Below are 20,292 nucleotides of genomic sequence, written 5' to 3' on the forward strand. Positions count from 1 at the left end.
GAGTAGCCCCCGCTCACCGCAACTAGAGAAAGCCCGCGCACAGCAACAAGCAGCCAAAAAAAAAAAAAACAAAAGGTAAACGAGAAACAAGAGTAGGTGGAACAAACAAGGCAAAATCCAATACTTCTTATTTTTGAAAATGTTTATTTTTGTCTTCAAAAATCCTCATTTAGAAACGCCCCATGGTGGGCTGCACGTGAACTGACTGTTGGGGTGCCAGGGCTACAGGTTTGGGGGCAATTTGGGCAGGGCTAGTTTCCAGGGCTTTTTGGCTGTCGGACCACATGTTGACACACATTCGCTATAAGCATTGGCACTTGGCAAAGTCTATCAGCCAGTGCCTGGCTTCTGCTTTCCCCCTTCCCCTTGGTGTGGAATTGAACTTGCATGAGCGGGAGGTACTTCCTGAGACATCCGTCATCAGGAGTCTCTTCTGGGCACTGGGGCTGCCAGTGGCTGTTTCCTCAGTTGCCTCACTCCTGGGCAGCAGTGAGAAAGCCATCTGGGGAGCTTGACCCAGTTTAGAATTCACATTCACTTCCCTGCCTCTGCAACTGGAATTTATTTCCTCTGCAAAAGGCTTGAATCTCAGAGCAAAATACCTCCAGCTGGGCTTGAGTATGCGTGCAGTGATCCTAATGGAGAAAGATTCTGGTTTATTTTCATAACAGCGTGCACCTTGCGGTATCCTTGGAACCTGACATTATTAAGAGTGTGTCATCACAATACAGAGCGGAGCTAAGGCAATTTGGATGTCCTTGGGCCGCAAATTAATATGTACTTTGTATAGTCTTGTAATTTGGAAGGCAATTTTCCATAACACAGTGAGAGATGTTCCTTTATACATTTGAGATAATTTAGCTCAATGTTCATTTGAAAAAATGACGGTGCTAATAGCAGCTCTTCAGCTTCAGAACAACAGACCATCCTGGGAGAGCACAGAAGCCACTGAAAGTGATTCTCATATCAGGCTGTCTGGGAGGGACTGGATAAAAGCTGGAGGAATTTCCCCCAGACCAACAGCTGCCTGAGATTGTATGGCAGGGTCTGAAATATTGTATGAACCCATGAGCTCTAGCTGATTGGCTTAAAACCAATAGCTCTTAATGGAGGAATCTGAAATAGAGGTGGGGGAATTATGAATTTCCCGATCGTCCAGGTAAATTGTAAGTCATTGCACATAAATCAGAATTTCTGTATGCTCAGCTATGGGAACATTTTTTTCTTCCTGTTAGACATTTCTGTCCAAGCTATGAAGGAATAGGTGCAAACAGGGGAGAATAAATGAATCTGTTGCATGTGCTTTGCCTTGATCTTCCTGAGTACTATATACCAGGGGCCATTGTTCTCCTGGGGAAGGAAATCCTCTACTCCAATCAGAATCCAATACAATAATAAAAATATACTTTAAACACCTACCCCCCTCAAGTCAGGAACGTAGTTTTTAATGTTGCTGCTTTAGAAAATGTCCCTAGTTCATTTCCAGTTGCATTCCTGCACCTTGGCAACACTACCTTCCTACAATGATTCTCAGTAAAGTCTTTGCTGTGGGTGTTCCCCTGTGGTAAGCATTGTGGGAATGGAGAAGATCACGTCTTTTATAAGACTGAACCATTTGTACAGGTGTTCCATCAGTGAGGAATACTTGTTATCATCAAAGTTATTGATTTCATAAAAGGAGGAGAGGGTGAGAACTAAGTTTCCATTCACCTGTAACTGGCAGGTGAGGTTGAAGGTCATTAGTTCAACAGACGCCTTGATTCAGAATGATTCCGGTTCATTTTAAAGTCTAGTTCTTCCATGGAACCAAGGCAAATATGAACACAGCTCAAGATTTCCTGAATTTCCCAGGCTTTTCTGGGCAAGAAGCACCTAGTGATTTTCCATTTTAAACACCACTATCCAGAGTGATGAGGTTCGTGTTAGTTGGATGGGCCTGACCTGGGAGCAGACTGTCACATGCATACATTTGAGGACAACTGCAGCATAGCCAGGAGGAATGAACAAATGAAAGGGAGGGTACAAGACTCTCTTTGTAGGCTAGCTTAGTCACCTGTGGCCATGACTTGGTCACTTCTATTCACCCGGCTGTCTGGCAATGGTATATACTGGATAAATAGACACTAACCACACCCTGGAAGAAAATGAAGGGGGTATAAAGTTAAGGTTTTATGAAAACAATGGCAATCCATGAGCAGCAGCTTCCAAAGTACTGTTCTCTGTCTGCCAGGAGGGCCGGAGGGCAACTAAGACAGATCAGTCCCTCTACATCCCTTTGACACCCTTCCCACCGTGGACCACCGGTATGCTAAGCAAATGTATATTTCATTCAATGAAGCACCTTACTTCCTTCAGTCTAGTGGTTTTTAACTTTCAGAATGCACGGGACTCACCCAGGGAGCTTTTAAAAATAGAAATACTCAGGCCCATCCGGAGGGATTCTGATTCCATTGTCTGTGATGGGGTCCTGACGTTTTGCTTGTGTTTTTGTGCTTCTGTTGTGGGAACCACTGATTAAAGCCATCGTCAAAGGACAGGACGGGGGAAACAATTAAGGGAGATTCAAATCACCATCTCCTGAGGGTGGGAGAGAGGAACAAAATGGTGTCTCTTTCCACCCTCTGGAAATGTCTCCTTTTGATAATGTGAAAGCTTCCTGCAGTCATCCAGCCACTCAGGTCTACCGCCACTGGGGGAAAGCTAACCCGTCCTGTGAATCAGATGAATTGGGGCTCTGGCTACGTCGTGTCTAGTTTGGTTCAGTGAAACATTAACTCGTTCCTTTTTATTGTGGATTGTGGCAGGTTTCTTGTGAAGATGAGGTCCAGTTGTTCCTTGGAGAAAATGGGCGTGAGCCCCAGTTGGTTTCCTGAGGGTGGAGGAGGAGCAGCTGGGCATGAACTTGTCTAGGTGTGTCTTAGAGACCGAGGCTTAGAGTCCACCTGTGGTAAATGTTTAACCAGAAGCACCTTTTCTGGTCTCTTCAATGTCTTTCTTTGAACAAGTGAGTTTAAATGGTGCTTTTGAAAGGTTCCTGGTGGACAGTTGTCCCCGTAGCCTTCTGGTGGCAGGGTGAGGCCAGCCCCCGGAAGGTAGTGCAGATATTTCCAATCACCTGTTAGTTCCCAGAAGGCTGCTGTCCTCACATAGACAACTTTTCTCTACTTTCACTCTTTGCTTTCAAAGTATGGTCTTCAGGAATGAACAGTGGCCTCGCCTAATGGCCGACTGCTTTGCATTTGTCCCTCCTGATTTGGAGAGCACAGTGGCGAGATGAAACCCGGGCAAGAAGGGCTGGGGAAGAGCTGTGGCAGACACTCCACGTGGCAGCTTGGGCGGGTTTGTCTCAGACCTGAAAGAAATCGTGGCCTGATTCGGCAAATGAGGCCTGTAACACTACATCTGCAACTTTTTAAAAGTTACACTATATTTTTCATGAGCATAGGAAAGGCTGATGAGAACATTGAGGTTGAAGAATTTAGAAAAAAAACCAAAGTCTATCTGCAAGGTTAATGTTAAGAGCTGTAATATACATAATTTTATATATTATATAAATAATATCTAATATATATATTATAGCTCTCAATCACTGAGCTGAATCACTTTGCTGTACACTTGAAACTGATACAAAATTGTAAACCAGCTATACTTCAATTTAAAAAAAGGAAAAAAAAATATTAAGTGCTATTTTAAAGTCCCCAGTAGGTCGCTTTCAATAAAGCTCAAATCTTGACTTTGAATTAACATCCAGGGCTCATCTTGGGCTTTCACCATCCCCGCAAAAACGGCATTTTAATAAGTTGTTATGAGAAGAGAAAGCACTTTCTGCATTGTTTATTGAGAGAGAGAGAACTTTATACATTAGGAACTGGTGCACTTAAATTGTACGACAGATGACCATAAAAACTAGGGGTCTTGTCCACAACACAGCTTCATTTTATATTATTACAGTTACTGATATTTAAAAAAATGATGTAAACAAAATATGGATAAGTTATGCCGAAACAAAAGGCAATAAAATCCAGAAAACAAAAACAACACATATATAAGTTACCACATTAGATATTACAAAGAGCTCAACACAGAGTGACATAGTAATAGCCCAAACCCCCAATTTTAGACAAGTTCTGTACGGCATGAACAGAAATAAGGGAAAAGACACCGATCTGACCCAGGAGTGTTAAGAACAAGTTATGCAGAAGTCTTCCGCACCCCACGTTCAATACTTGTCATTTGCGACCTATACATTTCCCCTCCTTTTACTGTTCCCTAAAGACAGGTTTTTTTTTCCTTAAATTTTCTTTTTTTTTTTTTTTTTTTTTTTTTTTGTGGTACGCGGGCCTCCCTCTGTTGTGGCCTCGCCCGTTGCGGAGCACAGGCTCCGGACGCGCAGGCTCAGCGGCCATGGCTCACGGGCCCAGCCGCTCCGCGGCATGTGGGATCCTCCCGGACCAGGGCGCGAACCCGGTTCCCCTGCATCGGCAGGCGGACGCGCAACCACTGCGCCACCAGGGAAGCCCTCCTTAAATTTTCCAAGGTAGGCTATTCACAATAAGATCCTGATAGGTGTCCAAAATTAGAACCTCAGCCTCCGGTGGTGAAAGCCTAATTTAATAGCTTGGTGGACCTCTGCCCATGCCACACAGAAATGCTTTCACCACAGTTCATCCAAGAGGCTTCTCACTCTCCACTTGGAAAACAGGTGGTAAAATAAAAAAAATATACAGTAAAGGAAAAGAAAATCCTTGTGTTCGTGTAATTTTTTCATCTGAAAAAGGCTAAGTTCACTGACTTTACAGACTTGAATCTGAATAACTGGTTTAATTTCTCTACCCATTGGCCTTGGTAACGTTGTGACATTCCCCTGAGTTTGGTTAATGAAAAGCAAAAGCAAATAAAAAGAGTGATTCGAAAAACAGCCTAAAACAGAGTTAAAACATTATGTGGTTGTATCTTTTGTATTTCCTGGTACGTGTCAATGGCTCCAAGTAGCATTCCCACCAGTCTGATTTGACAATGTGTTTCCTTGTACTCATGAGGATAAGGCACCAGGTTAAATGAAGGTGAAAGGTCTGACATGCTTATGGAACATGCAGGCTCCGAGCTCGCCTGTATAAAGAGCAGCCAGCAGGGAAGAAGCAAAGAGATCCGTATGGAGGCAAAGGGTCCTGCAGGCCTCAAATGGGTCAGATAGTCTAGACTAGAAAGACTAGGCAGTACTGTAAGGCACTCCTACGGGGAAAAGAAACGAATGCAACGGCCAACATGAGAAGGAGCCACGGGGCCCAGTGGTCCACCAGCCAGTTTACCAGCCATGAGGCCTGAATCTGGGCTCAGGACTGGGCCAAGGAAGATCAAGGGAAGGGGAGAGAGGCTGGGCCGCAGCTCAATGGCCTAGGAGGGAATCTTACTGTGCTAAGAGTTGCTGCAAGCGCCTGAATCTTCTACCTGGGTAACAACTGGCTTCACTCCAGACCTTTCTAACAAGATGGTGTCTTTTTCCACAGGGAGGAACCGAAGCAAAACAGCAGCTCTTTTTTCACTTGAGGTTAACAGAGCCTTCCATCACACTGGAGGCCACTGTAGGGGGAGAGGGCCCTATCGCGTGATCGCTTGGAGCCCATTTAAAATAAAAGCCCTGACAACTGTGGGTGTGCTTGGGAGGGTGTGTTCCACACTTTTCTTTTGACTTTAATCTAGAGTTTGACAATGACTTGGGGTGCTGGGACTTAACTGTCGAGACACTGTCCCACATGATAGAAATCACATTTGTCTGTTCAGATGAACTGAGCAGGGCTTGTTCACCCATCACTGGGTTCAACTAGTCAAGTCGGGCAGTTAGTTCTACTAGGGTAGAACTGAGGGTTAGAAGAATGGTGCAGGGTACACAACACTCGGAGCTGTGTTGTTAATACCCAGCTGTTAACAAGGACCACGGAAAGGAAAACGGAGAGTGCTTCCGATGACTCAGTTCAGGCCAACGAGGGCATGTTCACGTCTTTCAGTTTTGCCCCCAATTCTCTGCTTTTTCACATTATCTCAGAGGAAGGATAGTAGTGAGGCAGAAAACTCAAGAAATAAGGGGGGAAACCACACGCATCTCTCTTTACTGGGAGAAGTAAAAAAATAAAATAAAATCACCTTTGTGTTGACTCCAGGCAGTATTAGAATCAGGAGTCGAAGGTTTACTTCACAATCCAGTTATTGCAACACAGATCAGTGAAGGTAAGGAAGTCTGCCCAAACACAAGAACAGCAGCATTGGCTTAACCCTAAATTAGGAGCAGAGCGTACCTCAGCTTCCTCAGATAACGCCTCTCTGCAGAAAATGTTACTAAACATTTGCACCCTCTTGCAAGTCCTACCCTGACATAGTAATTTACATATGGCCTTCTCTGGCTAATGGGTAGAGAAGAAAGCCACAGGTTTGGAAGCCAAGCCTTTTCAAGAAGGTATGGGAAGAAACTATCCAGTGTCAATGTTCAGTGTGTACAGATGCAGAGACAAAAACAGAGGCCAGACCCCATGCAAGGGCACTCACTGCAGCTTAGCAAAGGCCGCCTACAGCAGCTAGAGCGGTATGAACAGCTTGGCTCTCACCGCAGCCAGAAGAAAATCATGGCCCAGTCCCTCAGTGGGAGTCTGAAGGACACCACTGGGTTGGTTGGAAACCACAAATCCCAAGCCCTAGGGATATTCCCTTTTCAGTAGAGGCCTATTCTAGAAGAATCCAAAACCGATTGCCTTCTCAGCTAATCAAGTATTAAAGCTCCTAAAAAGACTACCCTTTAGCACAACAAACATGAAGACAACTGTAAATCAGTCCCCTGAAAAGGCAATGAAGCAAAGGGGGAAGATGAGAGTTTACATGGTTTTCATATAATGAGCATTCAACTCGGAGAAAGAGCCACCCTGGAGAGAACATGACTCCCATCCCAGCTGACTGCTTTTTAAGGACTTCGCGGCCTTCCTGCCGCGGTGTAAACTGAGGTCTATTTTAGGAACTGGCCTCTTTACTGCAGGGTGGGATGCCAGCATTTCACCAGGGTTGGACTGTCTCACACGTGAGTTTCTGGCGCTGTGAGGAGGGATTTCCTCAAGTGACACACCAGGGAACGGGCCTTTCAACAGAAAAGAGGTTGCCCTGAGTCGGCTGCCGGCTCTAGGAGATTAATTGGCCATTTTCTCACGTGCTTTATGGGCAAGATATTTAATATGAGATGAAAAACGGGCCGTGAGGGAAAGCAGGTATTAACCTGGTCTTAAGGAGGTGGTAATCCACGGATCTGCTTTTGTTTCGACAGTTTCTAAGCAGTGGAACAATTGCCTACAGTGCCCCAAGTAGTTTGTTAGTGCTGAAAACAGTAAGGGCGTTCATGTGCGCTAAGGCATTCTGGGCTGAAAATAGCAATTTTGAATTTTCGTGGCAGACCCGACTCCTAAGGCGGCTCTGCTCTGTCCTATTAGATTTGGGTGGTGGCGGCTGAGCGTGTCATGCAGGCCTGCGGCCGGCACCGGCCAGGCTGTCAGGGCTCCACGAAGAGGAGAGAAAACAGAAGCAGCTGGGGTATGACAGTTCCAGTTCTGGGTAGCTGATGATGATAGCACATTCACCCCCCCCCCCCAACCCTTTTCAAAATAAGCAGAAAACGATGTGGGGTGGAAAGTTCTCCTTATGAGTTCACAGGCCTGCCAATATTCAGCAGCGCCTCTAAATGGGCCCGGTGAAAGCAGAGGCCTTGAGAACAGGTATCCAGAGTGTCACCCTGACTTCGGCGGGTCTGGCCCTGGGTGCCTGTGAGACGGGACAGGAAATCCTGTACATACAGTGAATACGCTAGAAGGGGAGGAGACGGCCTTGCGCTTCAGGCCTCCCAAATGCAGGGTGCTGGGGACGGCCTCGCTGACAGGCGGAATCACAGATACATTAATTACGGCAAAGGCAGAAGTAAGCTAGAGTGACAGGGAGCTGGGGGCGGAGGGAAAAAGGCACTTTGCCATCAGAGCACATCTGTTTTATAATAAGCAGGTCTATAATTCTCATGTGAAAGATCATGTTCTGCTATCTTCTCTGAGGCTGGAAAATATAAATACTGTATTTCACAAAAGGGAGGAGGAAAGGGGAGATGATCAAATTTGTTTGCCTGTTTGCCAAGTGCTTGAGATTTCCCACCCTTTTTCTTTTGTGTGCGACAGTCTCTATAAAGTGGGGTGGGGTGGGCGCTGGGGGGAGTCAACTTGTTTTTCTAAGAGTAAAATGCACCGTAAGGTGTCTCATGAATAGCGCCCTGGCCTTTTAACAAGTTTTCATGCCTTGGTTATAGCTACTGTATAATCAGCAAATAAATGCATGCATGGTGCTGAGCTATTACACTGAAATGTGTGGCCTGAGGCCAAAGGCACTGGCATGGGTAGAGAGGTGAAATGCTCACACCCAGCAGTCTGCACAAAAGTTGAGTCTGAAATGTCTCGTCTCTAAACGGACAGAAGCGTCATGAGTTGGGATCCGGAGGGAGCCGGGTGTGGTGGAAAGGAGCAGTGGGGTTAAATGTCCCGTGGACTTTGTGAGCCACTGATTCTCCAGATCCTACTAGCAGTGAAACTACTAAACCATGAAGGCATTGGAGGCATCTGCTCAGTGGAAATATACAGGATCTTCTCATACAGCCTATTGAGAATTGTTTCAATACAAGCTTATTTTTCTGTTCTGGAAAGAGTTAAGGTGGAAGGAATGGGAGCCACGATTTCCAGTGCCATCCTACCTGCCATTTGGGTCACAGTGACTGCTACGCTGGCTCTTAAAAGGGCACTGCAGAGGGAGAACATTCCCCCACCAAATGCCTAAGCGATTCATTCTATTTCTTATTCCTATATTATCCTAGTACTTTTCATTTCAGTTTATGGTGGCAATTGCATATGAGTATATATATTTCTTTAAATCATAACAGATTTAATTCATTAATCGTATTTGCAAGTTTGGTATTTTCTTAATAGTCTAAAGTTGATCTTTTAAAGCTCCAAGTTACTCTGATTTTTCAAGACAATTAAAAAATATGAAAGCAGAAGTGGTTACGTTGACAAATTAAAAGTCAAAATGAGAGGGCAATGAAGAACAATGAAAAATAAAGCACTCATAATGAATAGGTGGGAATCGCCTACACAGGTTTCTGTGAAAAGAAATTGCAGACCATCTCTTGGAATGTCCGTACTCTACATCCGACCTCCTGGTCTATAAACCGATGTATTTAACAACAATCCTAGGCAATTTCCTCAGGCCAGCACCATTAAAAAACCATAACTGTCACTCATGAAACTCCTGGAAGACTGGTCTTAAGAGAGCCATGTTTCCAGCCTGGCAAATACCATGGAGCGTCACATCACTGGGCGGGTGTCGGGATTCGTACCAGCAAACAGACCGACAACATGTAGGTTACTGAGGTCTTTTCTCAAGCAAAACCCTTTCTGAGATGAACTTCAGAACCAGCACGAGCTCCCCTAATAAATTAGGGACACATGCTTTCTGTCAGAGGGAGCTCGCAACTCCTGATTTCCAAGCCATTCAACTCAGCTGAGGTGATCTCTGCCTCTGCGAAGATACCGAGGTGAGAGCCAGGGCCACAGGGTCCTGGAAGGATCCAGGAGTCATTGCTGTGTTTTGAAGATTTTCTTATGAAATATGATGATGGGTGCTTGCCTCAGTTACCTCATCCTCTGTGAAGGCTAAAAATAAATAACACAGAAATAACTCGAAGCACTGTTGCTCTGCAGGAAATGCTTTCTCCTGTGTCCTGTGTAATAAATGGCCCTTGAGAGCCGAAAAAAAAGTCTGAACTATAAAGCCTTGTGTGTAAAACACGTTTTGCTTGAGAGCAAGCAGCTGAAATTCGTGGCTAAGTATAATTCGGCTATTGGTAATTTTTTGAGCCACAAAGCTCCATGGACCTTTAGGACAACGACTTATACAGAACATACGTACAGGACGTAAGGTATGTGTGTGTGTACATTTATAAATATGTATCTACATCTAGCTGAGGGTGAGACGTACTCTTCTTCCAGAGGGGTCTAACTGGCTAGTTAGGAAGCCATTGGGGCTGATGCATGGTTGAGAGGTCACTGCCCGGCCTTGGGCTCCCGCTGAGTCAGGTGTTCTGGTAGGACAGCTCAAACATGTTGCAAGCCTCCTCCAGGCTCTCGTCCATGTTCAGCCTCTGCCAGAAAGACTTCTGCTTCATCTGCAGCTCTCGGCGGACACACCTTGGGCAGGGGACAGACTTTTCTTTGCATTCAGAGTGGAAAACGGCTCCACAGCTTTCACACCTGCAAAAGCCAAACACGGAGATGATGAGCAAGGTTGAAATGAGCAGGGCAGGATGCCGGAAGTCCAGTGGCCTCTGTGCAGCTCGGGCCACAACCTTTTATTCCGGCCAGCCCTGCCCCTGGGAAGACACATGACTCATAGAAATGGGTTCCTCCCTTTTCCAAAACGCTCAAGGTTGAATTTCACTGGAAAAACATACCTTTTTTTTTTTTTTTCTGATTAGAACTAGCTGCGGGGAGGCTTCTGGCTGCTGGGTGGAGGGGAGTCAGCAGTCAGCTAGCAGTTTTGTGACCATGGTGACGATGAACTGAGCTCTAGAAGCTCCGTGTGTTAGTTCCCCTGAGAAAGAAGTGGGGGTAGTGACTCTAGGGTGAAGTGACAGAAACTGAGTGAAGTGCCCTGCCAACTGAAAACACGCCCAGCCCCGGTGACAGCCCCTGCGTTACAGCTGTGAAAATGTGACTCTCCACTTCCGCTAACAAGAGCCAAGTGGTTCCCTGTGACTCCCCGACTTTGACACTTTGGAAAGGTAAAATGACACATTTTCATTTTCTGAACGATATCCTGTGGTTTGTTGCTCTTCTGAGTTTTTTTTAAAAATTAGGAAGCCCCTCGACCTTTTGAAATCTACTTGCATAACACAAGTGAGAACAGTAAAGCGTGAGAGAGTGGGGAAGAGAATTTTTTTTTAAGAAAAAAACAACACACAGATATTGTAATTTATAGAGAGGAGACATTCCAGGTGGATGACTAGTTTGTTGTTTGGCTCGGTGGAAGCCTTTACAGGAGTCTAAATGGCTGTTTTTACTGCAAAGACTTTAATAATGAGTAACTGCCAAGCACAACTATAGCTGCTCCAGTGGGTGGCTTGCCAATGTGTATTAAGTTATCATCCTTCCACCCACGAGTGACAACCGACTACAACCTCATCCCGGGAGCCCAGGGAATTGGGCCCGCACGATTTTGTTCAACCAGCAATATCGATGGAGGGTCCAGCACTGGACCAGTTTCAAAGATAGCCGTGAAGGAACCAGTCCTCGGGGCTCAGCCTGATGCCTCTTGCCTGGGTGTAGGATGGTCTTTGGGGCACCATTCCCTGGCCTGCTACTTACTTACCACTCAGGACTCAGAAAGTTTGATCAAAGGAGGATCTTCCCATCCAGGAGAGAAGGTAGTGACTTAGAGGGAGAGGGGCTGTGTCTACCAGCTGAGAGATCAAAAGACTGAAGCTTCACTGCGCCCGGCAGTCTCTACCCCCAGCTCAGATCTCTGGGCCAAATATAGCATAACAGTGGTTAGAAGAGCAGGCAGAGTGAGATGGCCTGATGTGAAATCCCACCTTCACATCACTTTCTGCCTGTAGGACTGCTCTAGACTGAACTGTGTGCCCCCCACATTCCTATGTTGAAGCCCTAACCTTCAATGTCTCTGTATTTGGAGATGGGGTCCTCAGGAAGTAATTTAGATTAAATGAAACCATAAGGGTGAGCCCTGATCTGATAGGATTCGTGTCCTTACAAGAAGAGACAACAGAGAGCTCTCTCTTTCTCTTCCCGGGCGTGTACTCAGAGGAAAGGCTGTGTAAGGACTGAGGCAGGAAGGCAGCCATGTGCAAGCCAGGAAGAGAGCCCTCACCAGCAACCAAGCCCTGCTGACCCTTGATCTGGGACTTCCAGCCTCCAGAACTGTGAGAAGTAGATATCTGTTGTTTAAGCCACCCAGTCTGTGGTATTCTGTATAACAGCCTGAGCTAAGACAGTTACTCGAGCAAGTTACTTCACTTCCCTGAGCTTCAATTTCCTTATCTGCTAAGTTGGATTTCCATTAACATGCGCCTGCCTCATCTGGTGTTATGGGGCTCAGATGAGATAATGCATACAGCATTTACACAGTTCCTGGCACCTGGTAAGTGCTTAATAATACAGCAAAGACGGCGCCTTCCAGTGTAAGCAGTTACCTGCTGCCTTTCGGCAAGTCTTCATTTTAGCCTGATTTCACTTATGTCACCATGGTGACCTGAGGACACCTTGATCAACCCCCTCATTTCAGAGAGAAGAAAACTGAAGTTCGAATAGGGCTAGTGGTTGTCTCATGAGGACACAGTGAGTAAAAGACAGAGTTGTGACTAGAACCCAGGACTCCTGGCAGCCCAGCCAAGGCTTGTACTGAGCCCTGGTCCTCTGAGTGAGAGCAGGTTACCATGAGGGAAACACAGGGGTTCAAGTTAGAACCCTGGTGTTCAAATCTCAAATCTTTCTTTGAGTGATCTTGGGCGTGGAATTTACGTTCTTGGTGCTCTGGTTTCCTCATTTGGAAAATGCTGCCCACAGTGACCTCCTTCCTACTCACTCTATGGGGTTCTGAGATGAAAATGGGTGGATGTATGTGGAAGGGCGGTTCAAACGGCACGTGCTCTGAGGAGCAGGCGAGGGTGACACCACCTCTCATGGTGACACTGGTACCTGCCTTCCTGACTGGAGCTGCGCTGGCTGGGCAGTTGACATGCTGGGGTCATCTCTATGATCTCTCTGCCCTCAGCCCCTCCCTGCTTCCCAGGGAGAGTAGGGCCGAGGCATGAAGGTCAGACTCAGGTGTCCTAGTGCCTCTCTTGTCTGGCTGGCTCTTCCCCAGTGTCAGTGGCTTTGTCCCCAGTGGCTTTGTCACACCTCTGTAACCTCCTACCCCTGAAGTGATATGAATGGTAACTTTATCAGATTTCCTCCTTTCTGCCCCCTTTGTCCTGCTGACTTAGTCCCTGACTTATATACCTAGGGATGTTGCCCTAGGGCAGTAATTGATAAGGAGAGAACCGCTGGGTTCCTTTAGTACCACTCCCTTATCTCTGCTGATTCCCCCTCCCACCCTGCTGAGTGAAGAGGTTGAGTCTTATCAGATATTTCTGGTGCAACAAACACCCATGGGGTGATGGAGGGACCAAGTACACCTGCTTTTTCTAACCAAAGGTCAGTAACTGAAAAAAAAAAAAGTCTGAGATAAAAAATTAATGATTTCAAAACAGAGCCAAGTCCTATGTTTTCTAACAATTTGTAACCCAGCAGGCATCTTTTGATCTGTATAATGGACGGACTGATCAATGACTTTCCCAAATTCAGAGACTGTATTGTTAATTTCCCCCCTGATTTTCTCTTTAAAGGAAAAGAACAAGGGCAGGAAAAGGAAGGAGGAAGAGAAATTGTTTCTCGCATAAGAGTTATGTAGCTCTGTGATATAAATATAATGTGCAGGAAAAATATTTACATTAATTTTGTAAATAGGTATGCTCCTCTTTGAGAATAGGACTTTATTAAAAAGGAACTTTCACTTTAAAAGGATTCACTGGCTCCTTAGTGTTTACTGAATTTCCTGACTGTATTTAAAATTTAACAAACATAACTTTTTAGGAATACATCTATTGATTGATTGATTGATGCATTGGGTCTTTGTTGTTGCACATGGGCCTTCTCTACTTGCAGCGAGCCGGGGCTACTCTTCACTGCGGTACACGGACTTCTCATTGTGGTGGCTTCTCTCTTTTTTTTTTTTTTTTTTTTTTTTTTTTTGTGGGACGGGGGGGATCTTCCCGGACCGGGGCACGAACCCGTGTCACCTGCATCGGCAGGCGGACTCTCAACCACTGCGCCACCAGGGAAGCCCTGTGGTGGCTTCTCTTGTCGTGGAGCACGGGCTCTAGGTGCGCAGGCTTCAGTAGTTGTGGCACGCAGGCTTCAGTAGTTGTGGCTCGTGGGCTCTAGAGCACAGGCTCAGTAGTTGTGGCGCACGGGCTTAGCTGCTCCGCGGCATGTGGGATCTTCCCGGACCAGGGCTGAAACCCGTGTCCCCTGCAATGGCAGGCGGATTCTTAACCACTGTGCCACCAGGGAAGCCCTAGGAATACATCTTTTATACAAGGCAAATCTACCAATGTAATCATCTGTGCAGAAAATTGCCACAGATAGTGAAAGAGCAATGTCCCTTTGGCATTCCTCAGTGATAAATCAAACGAAAGCCAGCACCTTCATTTCTGAGTCATCCAGTCAAGCAGGCAGCAGTTTCACTGCTTTTTGGTTGTTGCTGCGCCCCACGGAGAACAAAGACCGTATGGCCTCCCTTCCCAGTGTCATGTCACAGAGGATGCAAGTGTAGGGACACATACTTGCTATTGACCAGGGCCATCCAATGGGCTTTTCCATTTTTTTTCTTGAAAACATTCATTACTTAATCCAGGAGTCTCAACCTTGGCACTACTGATGGTTTGGGACAGAGTCCTTTGCTGTGGGGGGCAGTCCTGAGCACTGCTGGATGTTTAGCAGCATGCCTGGCCTCTATCCACTGGACGCTAGTGGCAAACCCCGCTCCTCCCTTGTCAATGCCTCCAGACACTGCCAAACGTCCAAATGTCCCCTGGGTAGGTGGGAGATCTTCCCAGTTGAGAACCACTGACCTAGCCTATCTGAATGAGGCATCACAGAGGGGGTACCCAGGGAGTACTTAAACAGTGCCCTCCCCAGGTGGAATTTGCAAGTGTCACCTGCTGGCTTATGCTAATACCAGCCAATAAGGTCCAGCGTAGTGTGTTGATTCATATCATTTTCACAAATACATATTTTAATACATCATTTGATTAAAATAGCTGAAACTCACTAGCATTAACCATACTGTGGTTGCTAAAATTAATTTAGGGCATCATTTAAGAAGTCAACACCCATGACACAATTCTGTGCATTGACTAGTAACCTTCAACTTTTTATCAACTCACTCTGATTTTTCCATCCTCCCCAAAGGCCATCTTGGTGGTTGACCCTCCATCACATTTATTCGCTCTTTGGCCAAGAACTTCTGAGGTGTTTCTCTGTGGTGTTCTTTGCTTCTTCATACCCTATTTAAGCCAGCTAGAGAACCAAAACCAAATACTTTTGTATTTGCCCCATAAAATAATATTTTATAATAAAATATAAATATAAATAATAAAATATTTTTTGCTTTTAAAATAATATTTAAAAGCAAAAAATATTTGCTTTTACCTAATTGTGAGGCAGTTAGGTTTTAGCAACTTCTACAATGGAAAAGAGACCAGTAAAGTATCAGCGAGGCCACTTACTGCAGAGGGGAGAGCTCAACTAGAGAGAGGAACCCTTAGTTCTTGGCCCAGTGGCCCTAGCATCACTGGAATCTTGGGGGAAGTAACTTCATCTCTGAACCTCACTCTCCACAGAAGTCAAAGAGAAAGTTGGATTAGATGGTATCTAAGGTTCCTTCCAACCTGCAGATTTTGTGCAGGGGAAAAAAGGCTACTCTGGCTTTTATCCTTCCCTTTCTAAAACTTTCTTGCCCCAAGGTCTGTGGATGAATGAGAGGGAATGTAGCTTTGCTGGCCCCTCCTCTGAAAATCTCAAACTGACAAGCTGGGAATGAATGAGATGAGCCTTACAGTGAAGAGCATCACTTTAAATTTTATTTATTTGCATTGATTAATCAGGCTATGAAATAGCTTACATGTACTAGTGTATACAGCTCTGATTATCAGGAATTTGGCCAAAAGGAGCTGACTCTGTCCCTTCAAATAAAATTTCAACTAGACATTAAGGACCCCTTTTTCAGCCTCCTCCCAATATTCATCAGCATCCCTTTTCCCCAAGAAAAAACCCCAGAATTGTTAAATGTTGTGGGTTTTTATTTTTATTTTTTTTTTTACTGGTGGGGAGTGGCTAGAGGCAGTAGTCATTTACCACCCTATATGGAAGTACTTTTGTGTTTTAAACATTGGGACAGACACACTGGAGTGGACCAGGTGCAGATCAGCACTGGATATACCAGAGGATGTGTGAGGAGAAAGGAGTAACTCAAGGTCTGCTTCTACAGAAGCTCGAGGGGGCAATGCCATTAATGATCTGTGTATGCCCTGGCAAACTGGTCCCCTTCCTTGGGACAGGGGCAGGGGAATATCTCCACCATTTGGGGGCAACACAAATCTCATTCTATGTCTTAATAAAGCCATCATCGAACAAGACTCCATACATTTTATAAACAGTCTTTGACCTAACACTTAGCTTACTGACCTAGGGCAAATGAAAGAGAGGTCCAGAACTTAGAACTTAGAAATTGAATAGTCAATTGCCAAGAAATCAGACAGACAGCTTTTTATAGCTATCAAACTCAAGAAAACTAACCTGTGACAAACTAACAGAACTACATATGTGCAGGGAAAAAGGTTTGCTTCTCAAATACTATGGCAAAGAAGCAAGAATTCTTGGCTGCAGAGAGTTTCCTGTTCTGGAATGCTAATGACGTGAGGCCAATTAGAGACAGGCTGGCGATGGCTTTGTCTGTGCCTTTCCCGATTCTAGCTGCACACAGGGAGGTCGCAGGAAGCTGCTAGAGGCCTCTGCCCCAGGTGGAGGTCACTGAGACGCTTCTGCTCTGTTCATGATGGGTTCTTCCCCTGCTGCAGTTTTATTTTGGGCTCAGGCAATGACCTCAGATATTTCACTAGGACTGAAATTCAGGCTTAGTTTGGTTGGATCTCTGACAGGCGAAAGACAGGCCCACAGAGCAGGGTAGAGCTTTGGCTGATTTCCACTCCGTAGAGCCCACAGCGAAAAGGGTGGGGTGCCGAAATAAGTGCACGTTACCAGGCATGCGGGTGCGGTTTGGTGTATGGCTACTATGTAAGACGCCCCGTAGGGTCACCAGATATTATCGGTTTTTCCAAGAAACCATGATGATTATTTAAATCTCTTAGCTAAGGGAGGTAGTTATTGGGGCCTGGTTATTTTAATGTTTTGGGCTGGTGTTTTCTTCTGTTCTTCAGGAAGTGAATGTAAGCAAACAATTTATAATTTGCTTAAATAGGAAATCAGCCAATATCATATATAGCATATGCCTGCATGTGTGTGTGTATATGTGCTATGTATGCGCTTACATACGTATATGTATACCGTTTAGAAGAATGCACAGAACATGTTACTAAACATTCAAAGGTAAAATGAATTAAATATGATTTAAACAGATGACAGAACCTAACAGATTCATCCATTTGCGGGAAATAGAGCTAAAATAAAGAATTGTTAACACATAATTTCAGTAAGAAACTGATTATGGTTGGTGCTGATGGGTGGGGAGGGTCCAAGATTCACGGCCGCTGCCCGGAGCACCACCTCCAGTCAAGCCTTGTGCCAGGAAATCCACACTCTCCAGATGCCCCTTTAGTTTGCCCCAGGAGAAGCAGCTGGGAAGGGAGGAAGAGGCAAAGGGTCTGGTAACGGACTACAGAACTCTCCTGGCTCCTTGCAGAGCGAGGGATGAACGGCATTTGGGTCTATCACATTTAGGGTTGCTCACTGTGATTTTTTTTTTCTTTTTCTTTTTTTGGCTGGGGGTAGGGAGGTGGGGATTGAAAAGGTATTCATAACGTTTGACTGGAATTATATGAGACTAGAAAAGATCCAGCTCCTTTGGCTAAAGGTCTGGCAGACTGAGGCATGTCTGTGCTAATTTGTAAATCTATTCTAGTAGTTCTGCTTTGTAAAATGCACATACAGTAAAATCAAATTAGATATTTCAATTAGGCAATATCTATATGGCCCTTTGCCCCTATTTTTATATAAATTATCCTTATAATAGCTCTCCTATTTGTTTTCCCTTCTTTAAATAAGTCAGTCAGTCAGTAAATAGATAAAAATGAAATGAAATACTAAAATAACTGGTGGCTTATCTGGTCCCAGAACTAGTAAACGGTGATCAACGTGGGACTTGATTCCAGTCTTCTGACTTAAATCTGGCCCTCTGTCCCCAGTTACTAGCCACATGGTCCTTTAAGTTATTCAGTATTATCCCCATATACCTGCTAAGACTCAAATCTGGGAAGAACAATTGGTATGCCCTGCAATGATCTTTTTATTTACGTTTTAATCCCTGCAGTTAATTAAGGAAGGTTTTTTTTTTTCCCCCCTGATTGCAGCCCACAAAGCATTTGGCTTTCACAGGTCTTGCACTTTTAGTTTGTAAACCAAGCTCAGCTAATACGTTTGACAAGTGCTTTACTTAAAATCTTGGCTTTGAAATAGAATGTAAACAAGGGTTAATTAATTCATTTGTCAATTTTGCTATCCTGCTGGAGACAGTAACTCACCATTATCTTTAGTGCAAATGCTTAATAAATGCTTCTTGCTAATTTGCAGGTGGTGACAGGACTTCTCAGTAATACTCTATGTATGTAAAATCATAATAGATTTGACCTGAATGAAATAGTTTTTTGGGGATAGGGAAAAACTGGAATTTCTGACACTTCTAAGTTTTTTTTTTAATGGTTCACCTGGCAGTTAATATCATTCTCAACAGACAAATGTCCATCACTTCTTGGAATTACTTGAGGATTTAAAAATTTTCTATAATATCTGGAAAAAGTTAGAATATATTATAATTGTACCCATTAAAGAACCATAAATAAGAGCAATGGCTTTCTGTAAAAATCTCTAAAGTAGTTCAAAACACCTAAGAGTCCAAGAGATGTTAGAAATGTCTTGCTACATCTAAGACAAAGGCAGTAAATATAAGAATTTATTAGGCTAATGCAGATTTTAAAAAATTATCTTGGCTTATATATGGACTTCTGTTAATTCACCAGCCTACCTTTATAATGTAAAACTGAAAAATTTAACTGTCAAGTTTTTGAAGTTAACCTCTTTAAAAGAAATAATAATTTATAACGATGGTATCTAAGACCCTTGAATGGGATTTACTTGTATTTAACATATTACATTTCAGTTCCTCAAAGCACTAAGACACTTAATGGAACACAAAAGAAACTGTCAAGCACAGGTACATTAGAAAAATGCAGAAAAGTTCAGAAGGTAAATCTAATTTTATAAACAGCGTGATTAGTTGCTTAGGAATAAGTTAGTGATGTAAATTTAAAAGGAGAAAGGCGTTCAAATAAAAGACCCAAAGTGTTTTGGCATTAATTTACACTGTTCCCCTATTTGTCTCTTCTCACCAATACATTCTCTACAAGACAGTATTACATCATTTTCTAATACTCAATGTGTTCTAGGCCAATGGTTCTAAAAGTATGGTCCCTGGACTAGCCAAACCAGCATCGCCAGAGAATTTGTTAGAAATGCAAATTATTGGGTTCCATGCCAGACTTACTGAATCATAAACAACAGAGTGGGGCTTGTCAATGTATGTTTTAACAAGCCCTCCAGAGAATTCTGATGAATAAGAAAACTTTGAAAACCAATGCTCTAGGCTAATCATTTCCAAAGACAGCTGGGCGGTCTAAAATATTAGACAGGGCTTTTCTAAACACTTAGAACAAAAACATGAACTTTGCAAAATGAAATAGTAAGTGATATTAATTACCGTTTTTACATAGGGCTTTATATTTCATATCTATTAATATTTTCCCATAGCTGATATGCAAGAATCTCATTTTATTTTGCTTTCCTTAATTACAATATGGAGTTGTTCTTGTATTTATTGGCCATTTGCATGTTTTTTCTGTATATTGGTTTGTGACCTTTGCCCATTTTCTAATGACTTTTACAGATTTTTTTATATTTAGGAAATTAATACTTTGTCACATGTGGAAAATATCTCTCCAAGTTTCCTGTTTACATTTGCCTTTATCTATAAAATTTTAGGCATTTAACATTTTAAAGAGGTATTTAAAAGCATTTTGCTTTCATGACTTCTGGGTTTGTGTCAAGCTTAGAGAGACCTTCCCCACTTTAAGATGACAAAAATATTCACCCATCTTTTCTTCTAGTACTTTATGGGTTTTGTTTTGTTTCGGTTTTTTTTACATTAAAATATTTGATCCAGTTGGAATTTATCTTTTTTTTTTTTTTTTTTTTTTGTGGTATGCGGGCCTTCCTTTGTTGTGGCCTCTCCCGTTGCGGGACACAGGCTCCGGACGCGCAGGCTCAGCGGCCATGGCTCACGGGCCCAGCCGCTCCGCGGCATGTGGGATCCTCC

General features: G+C 44.1%; 1 protein-coding gene across 4 annotated transcripts in view; it reads right to left on the minus strand.

Moving 5' to 3' along the window:
- Positions 1-3,824: 3,824 nt before the first annotated feature.
- The window catches only part of PLEKHM3 (pleckstrin homology domain containing M3), a 199,452-nt gene continuing 182,984 nt past the window's right edge, over positions 3,825-20,292 (minus strand). For 3 of the 4 annotated variants that reach the window (XM_007110648.4, XM_028481372.2, XM_055089768.1), the window contains exon 8: positions 3,825-10,316. In XM_007110648.4, coding sequence (XP_007110710.2) covers positions 10,139-10,316 — 178 coding nt within the window. In that variant the 3' untranslated portion in view covers positions 3,825-10,138. The remainder of the gene's footprint in view (positions 10,317-20,292) is intronic. The other variant, XM_024124462.2, reaches the window with a different exon arrangement.

This window comes from Physeter macrocephalus, chromosome 2, assembly GCF_002837175.3.
Source record: "Physeter macrocephalus isolate SW-GA chromosome 2, ASM283717v5, whole genome shotgun sequence".
NCBI classification, from domain to species: Eukaryota; Metazoa; Chordata; class Mammalia; order Artiodactyla; family Physeteridae; genus Physeter; species Physeter macrocephalus.